General features: G+C 44.1%; 1 protein-coding gene across 2 annotated transcripts in view; it reads right to left on the reverse strand.

The window, feature by feature from the left end:
* Positions 1-7360, reverse strand: part of ATP8A2 (ATPase phospholipid transporting 8A2) — a 678655-nt gene that overhangs the window by 498156 nt on the left and 173139 nt on the right. For both annotated transcript variants that reach the window (XM_023190282.3, XM_023190283.2), the window contains exons 7-8: positions 3043-3116; positions 749-818 (exon numbers count right to left, since the gene is read on the reverse strand). In XM_023190282.3, coding sequence (XP_023046050.2) covers positions 749-818; positions 3043-3116 — 144 coding nt within the window. The remainder of the gene's footprint in view (positions 1-748; positions 819-3042; positions 3117-7360) is intronic.

The raw sequence follows: 7360 nt of genomic DNA on the forward strand, positions 1-7360 counted from the left end.
GGCCAAAGCAGGTGGCTCGCTTGAGTTCAGGAGTTTGAGACCAGCCTGGCCAACATGGTGAAACTCCATCTCTACTAAAAAAATATAAAAATTAAGCCAGGTGTAGTAGCATGAATCTGTAGTCCCAACTACTCAGGAGGCTGAGGTGGGAGAATCACTTGAACCCAGGAGGCAGAGGCTGTGGTGAGCCGAGGTCGCATCACTGCACTCCAGCCTGGGCAACAGAGCAAGGCTCCATCTCAAAAAGAAAAAGAAAAAAAAAAAGAACCAGAAAAAGACTATTCGTAATTCTAGAATTAAAATAAATGTAAGAATAGTTTTCTTTAAAGCATGGAAGTTTTGTATCTAATTATATCACCCTCTAGGATTAGAATCTTTATTAAACAATGATGTAAATTGGGGTACCTGGAGCTTTTCTGCTCCATTTGTCAGTAAGCTGTGCCCTTCCCAGCTGCTCAGCTTCACCGAGATGTCCCCTTTCTCCAGCATCACAGGCAGAGAGCTCAGTAAGACGCTATATGAAGGCCTGACACCCTTCGTGACCTAGAGTTTGACGCAGTCTGCTTTTTCCAGCTCTCTTTACATATTCTCTCTCATCATAAATGGCATATTCTTCCCATAGATTCCATTAAGGTTAAGGCATAACCCTTTGTGGCTGAATATTTTATTTCTCTAGAAAAAGATGTGTGGGGACCACATTTGCAGTTGTGTCTACCATAACAACACAAGTCATCAGAGGTGATGTTACCTGACGTATTTTAAGGTTCGTCTCCCCATCCAGATTAGCTGTTTCAACATAACACATTGCCTGAGGTTCACTAAGGAGAGAGAAAAAAAGAGCCGAGTTTCATAAGGTCCTTTCCACAAATGCACAGCTTAGAAAATCTCCATCATGGAATCTATGTCTGCTGATTGGCCCTTCAAAATAAATTGTTATAAATAACCACTACAGTAGGAGTAATGGATGAAAAAGGAAACACACACTCATCTTTGGGACTCAGCACGAGTACAGAGTCATTTGCCCAGATGATCTCCCCTTGTGAGCCCCACAGAGTGACTGCTGAGCCTCAAGAAGACAGGAAAGAACTGAAGATGAAAGAGAAGGGAAAACACGTGACGCCCCCACTCAGACCCAACCAATGGGCTCAGGCAATCCTTCAAGTCTGGGGCTGGGCCTGACCGAAAAGGCTGCCCAAGGCACAGCCAGTAGAAACACACATTTTTTGAAGAAAACAGCAGCCAGGGGAGTTGAAGGATCAAGGTATAGGCTTGGCAAGGCTTTGCTTCTATGCCATTTTTACAATCTTAAGGCCAACTTTTTCATCAAAACACCTAGCATTAAAGACAGAAAACTCAAAGAATAAAAATAAGCATAACAGATATTATACTTCTATTTCTAATCTTTGAGTTTAGCTACATTGACATAGTTAGTGATTAACCACCCTCTGCCTCAAAAACTAGAAAAAAAAAAACACTAGTTAAAGTAAAATCCCCTAGCACTGCCTTTATGGGCTCTAAAGCCTTAGCAAATTGTTTAGTCTCTCTGCATCTCAGTCTTGTCATGTACATAGGAAGTTTATCCAGGGTTATTGGGAAGATTAAGTGGGACAACCTCCTCAACAGGCTGTTCGGCACACACACAGCACACACTCAGACACTAATAGTGAGCATGCTGGAAACATGATGTCAGCTCGAGCAATCCCGTATTAAGACCGAGTCAAAAAAAAATTTTAAAAACTGGCTGGACACTGTGGCTCACGCTTGTAAGCCCAGCACTTTGAGAGGACGAGGCGGGAGGATTGCTTGAGGCCAGGAGTTCCAGAATCAGCTTGGTCAACGTCTACAAAAAAATTTTAAAAATTAGCCAGGCGTGGTGGCATGCACCTGTAGTCCCAGCTACTCAGGAAGCTGAGATGGGAGGATCACTTGAGCGCAGGAGTTTGAACTTACAGTGAGTTATGATTGAGCCACTGCACTTCAGCCTGGGTGATGAAGTAAGACCTTGTCTCCAAAACAAAACACACACACACACACACACTCACACTAAATTTTCTAGGGTCACAGCCAAGACTTAAAGTCCGAACTACCAAGTGATGAATACTTTAATATTTCTAAGAGATTCTTTGTTGTCAATGAATAGGGACAAATACAAATGCTGCCCTGTGTTACTGCTTCTTTCTCCCCCTCCATAGGCCTGGGGTCCTATTTTTAAATCTATTATCTCAAGCAGAAAATTAATGCTTAGGCTTAAAATCCAATGAGTGATTAACTTCAATACAACAAATGCCATCTGCAATCAAAGAAAATGCAAACGGCCTGCGGATCTATGATTCCCAACAGTGTATAAATATAGGAAGTTATAGTCCTAACGTCACACGAGTTAATCTTGAATTCAAGAATAGATGTCAATTCTCGTCCTAATTTTGGCTTTCTTTCCTAGCTATATACTTTCACGCATCGAGCCCAAAAACAAGTCAAGAATTGCACTGAGTGATGATGCCTTCCTAGAATAAAACTACCTAGAGAAAGTGAAAATGACACTTGGATAGAAAAGGGGCAAAACATGGACGGATGAAGAGCAAACACCATCTGCTGGTCACGATTACACTGAGAACACACCTGTGGTTCTTGAACAGCTATTAAAGTGCAGCACTGGGTTCTGCAGGACAGACTGCTGGCAGGGCCCATCAGGAAACAGATTCTGAAATCTCGGATATGCTGCCACCTGACATGAATGAATGGACCGCTCCACTGCTCTAGACTCAGTATCCCTATAAATACGAAATACCCACCACATAGCCAGGAGACTAAGTGGAGACAATACACACAAAGGAGTTCAGAAAAAGCACAAAGGAATGAACGGGAGAAAGAAACCGAGGGTCATGGCAGGAGAAGGCAAATGACAAGAAATGGAGGAATGCGACAGAGAGAGGATGGTAGAAAGAAACAGGTAGCTCAAGACTGCTCCAGTCGCTGCTTAATATTTTATGGTTCTTAACATTTATTGCAAAAAAAAAAAAAGTGCCCACTAGCACAGCTAACCTGGAGGACAGCAGGACCACATCTGCTGGAAGATACTGCCCATTGACGACCTTCACGATGTCTCCCACCGCCACCTAGACAGCCAGGGACGAGCACAAAGAGGCACGAAAGAAAAGACACAAAACACACATGGTGAAAAAGGTGCTTAAATATTTGAAGGAAAAAAATTATTATATAACTAAGCCATGAAGTTTAAGATGCAGAAGCCCAAATTATTTGCCTTGACAAGAACAAAAGGAAAGTGCTTCCATGCAGACACTGGTAATGTTGCCTTTTTTGCAATGATGTTTAATAAAAAAGGAAAGGGAGAGGGAGTCAGAACAGCTATAAAGATCTCATTTGCTTCCAATTATCCATCCATGTACAAATACTTGAGCATTTCCATAGCTGTACACAGTAGGGTAGAATGGTCACCCACACGCTGCCAGAGCCCACCTAATGCCTGGGCTCAATCCCCACTGCACCCCGGATGAGCTGTGTGACGATGAACAAGTTACGTAAACTCTGTGTGCCTCAGTTTCCTCATCGATATAATGAAGATAAAGGCACATATTTCACAGAGTGACTGTAAGGATCAACTAAGTTAACACACATAAATTTTTCTCTGTTTTACAAATTGAGATGCAGAAAACAAAATAACTTGATCACAGTAATACAGCCACTGAGCGTTAGAACCGGGATTCAAAACTGGCTAGCTGCACGGAAGACCCACGCTCTGATTAAAAGGCAACAGGAAATGCACCCATGAAAAGTGCGCCTAAAAGGCCTCCTGGAAATACACCAATAAAATGGAGATTTGTACAGCCTCAAGAAATTCCCAGAAGAAGGACCACGGCCAAAGTCAGAGACCACTTTGGGGAACAGACTCCACCAGAGAGAAGATCCCAAGCCAAGGAAAAGGGCTGTAGTCTCCAAAACAGCACCACGGCCAAGCGTCTACAAATGCTTTCAGTAACATCGCAGAAAGCACCAGGGTAGAGAGAACTGGGGATCTCAAATCAGGCAAGCCTAACTCCAATACTAGCTTTATAACCGTGTGCTGGCTTTGCGATCTCGGCCAGCTGCTTCGCCTCTCAGCACCCCAGCACCTCACGTCTGAAACAGGAAAACAGTGCCACCGGCCTTGTAAGGTGAATGCAGTGACTAAGGAAGTATACACAGCAGCTAGCATAAAGCAGGTCCATGTAAATGTCAGTCTCCATCAGCGGGAGCATAACTGAAAGGACATCATGAGTGTGAAGGTCAAGGACATTAGAATTCTCTGATGATACTAGAAGACCATTCCGAGTACAGTAATAATTGCAAAGCTCAAAATGAGCACTTATGCTTTCGATTTTCTATTCTAGCCATGTTACTATTCTCTTAGAAACCAGGTATTTCAAGTGATACGATACTTGTGAAAAACTACCAGATCTTAGAAGCTAGCAGGTGCCCATGTTTAATTTTCTGCTGGGAAAAAGGCAAATTTACTGAAAGGTATCCTATTGGTGCTTTAAGTTGTTTCTTGAAGTGTCTGGGGAAAATGCCACAAAGCTATTTTAACCACCACCAGTACAAAAGCAAGGGATGTTATGTGAATTGAAAGGGTTTTTTAAAAGTAAAACTATCTGGGCCAGGTGCAGTGGCTCACGCCTATAATCTCAACACTTTGGGAGGCTGAAGCAGGCAGATCACTTGAGGTCAAGAGTTCAAGACCAGCCTGGCCAACATGGTGAAACCCTCATCTCACTAAAAAAAAAAAAAAAAAATTAGCCAGGCATGGTGGTGGACACCTGTAGTCCCAGCTACTTGGGAGGCTGAGGCAGGAGAATCGCTTGAACCCAGGAGGCAGAAGTTGCAGTGAGCCGAGACAGCACCACTGTACTCCAGCCTCAGCAACAGAGCGAGACTCTGTCTAAAAAAAATAAAATAAAAGTAGAAATATTTCATATGAATAGCTTAATTACATATAAAAATCAGAAGAAGTAATTAGTAAAGAAAAAATCACTAGAAAGGAAAATTTGTCATGTTTTCCAAAGAAACAAGGCAGTGGATTTTTTAAAATTCCAAGTGGGAGGACAAGACAAATTATGGCTTTCTCTCATCTTTACTCTCTAAATAAAGCAACATTCATATGCCAGTAACCAAGTACTAAGAAGTTTTATGTACATGAGAAACGACTTACTTGGATTTTGCTTGAAAAAAAATTTTTTTGGTTGTTTGTTTTCTGTTTTTGAGACAGGGTCTCACTCTGTCACCCAGGCTGGAGTGCAGTGGCGCGATCAAGGCTCACTGCAGTCTCCGCCTCCCACGCTCAAGAGATCTCCCACCTCAGCCTCCTGAGTAGCTGTGATTATAGGCATGCACCACCATGCCTGGCTGATTGTTGTATTTTTTTGTAGAAATGGGGTTTGGCCATGTTTGGCCAGGCTGGTCTTGAGCTCCTGAGCTCAAGTGATCCACCCGCCTCAGCCTCCCAAAGTGCTGGGATTGCAGGCATGAGCATGACCAGCCTGGAAATGGTTTTCTATTTAATGTGCTTAAGTGATTGTTCCTTGTGTGTGCAACAGTCCCTCAAAGAATTAGTACAGTGGGAACAGAAACCCTCCAGATCCCTGAATCCACTCTAGCCCCAAAGAGTTCCTCAAGTCTCTTAATTTTGAGGAAGTAGCTGAAAGATCCTCTCGAAGTCAATCAAAGCCACTGAGATCCACCTGAGAGCTGCCTCTCGGTGCTCACCATTGACTCAGCTATAGCCCAGGGGATGGCAGACCTGAGCTTCAGCACTTCAGATTAGATTACTATCATTTGGGGGACCTTAAGGACAGCCAGCTCCCCCTTGCCTGACATCTCTGCCCTCTTCTGTATTCTCATCCTCACACTGAACTACTCACAGTTCCACAGCTAGTTACCCCGATTCACCCTTCAAGAGGCACTAGAGCGTCTCTGGAGGGCAGACTTTCCTGATTTGAACCACTGCGTCTAGATAGGTGGCCCCTCCCAGCTGTTCCCAAGGTGGACGCTTTCTCCTACACAGAGCTCAACAACTGCCCTGCATTAGGTTAGTTGCCTGTCTCTCCCACGACACCGATGGTTCTTGAGTGTGCTCCCTACACCATCGGCTTCAGCCTCAACTAATAATTTGTTTAAATGTGCAAATTCTAGGGCCTCACCCGAGACCCAGTGAATCCGATAGCCTGGGAGTGGGGCCCAGCCATCTGGGTTCTAGCAGCCCTGCGGACGGTGACTGGGAAGCCCACTGAAGTTTGAAACTCCTTAAGGGAAGTGCTGTGCTTCATTCTTCCCATGCCTAGTACAATCTCTAACACATGCCAGGAGCTCCACTGAAATACAACAAGTATATACATTTTAAATGGAAATAAAAATGCATGTGGTACAATATATAACCGGCGTTTCTTTGTTATTGTTGTTTTGCTCCCAAATGAACACTGGGAACAGTCATGAGTTTCAGGAGTCTGCAAAGCCATCAGCTCCTGGACCATCAATCAGAGACCATCACTCCATTTTCTGCTGTTTCAAGTAATGCCAGGCCCTCAGAATCCAAATCATGCTTCACTCTAGCTGATACTGATACCTTTCTGGGGAGGGAGTAACAAGAAGGACCCTGGAGAAACAGAGGGGCAATTTCCCAGTGCTGGGAGAACCCCTGAATCCCTTTAGCATTGGGAGCATTTCTCCCACTGTGTGTCAAGAATTCCCAACCTCCTGACGAAGAACCACGACCTTTCCAAACGCAACACAGGACTTCAAGACTGCTGCAAAGGTGAAGGTGCTACTGCAAAACACTTTTATCAAGGAGAAATTTCTTTAAAGGGTGGGGGAATTCTCCTAAAACAAAGTAAAGTAAAATGAAAACTAAAGCAAATGCTGCAGTTATCATATCACAGGCATTTTTCAGATATAAAAGACTATAAGAGGCATTTAAAAACATTGTTTACTAAATGTTTAGCAAGAAACACTATTTCAAGTTACCTTTCTAAAACGTCGTTTTCTTTTGAAATCATGTTAATCGGCTACGACAGTCATCCCCCAACACATCCTGTGTCCATTAAGAAGGTCCAGCTAGGCCAGGCGCGGTGGCTCAAGCCTGTAATCCCAGCACTTTGGGAGGCCAAGACGGGCGGATCACGAGGTCAGGAGTTCGAGACCATCTTGGCTAACACGGTGAAACCCCGTCTCTACTAAAAAATAGAAAAAGCTAGCCGGGCGAGGTGGCTGGCACCTGTAGTCCCAGCTACTTGGGAGGCTGAGGCAGGAGAATGGCGTCAACCCGGGAGGTGGAGCTTGCAGTGAGCTGAGATCCGGCCACTGCACTCCA

Source organism: Piliocolobus tephrosceles, chromosome X, assembly GCF_002776525.5.
Source record: "Piliocolobus tephrosceles isolate RC106 chromosome X, ASM277652v3, whole genome shotgun sequence".
Taxonomy (NCBI): Eukaryota; Metazoa; Chordata; class Mammalia; order Primates; family Cercopithecidae; genus Piliocolobus; species Piliocolobus tephrosceles.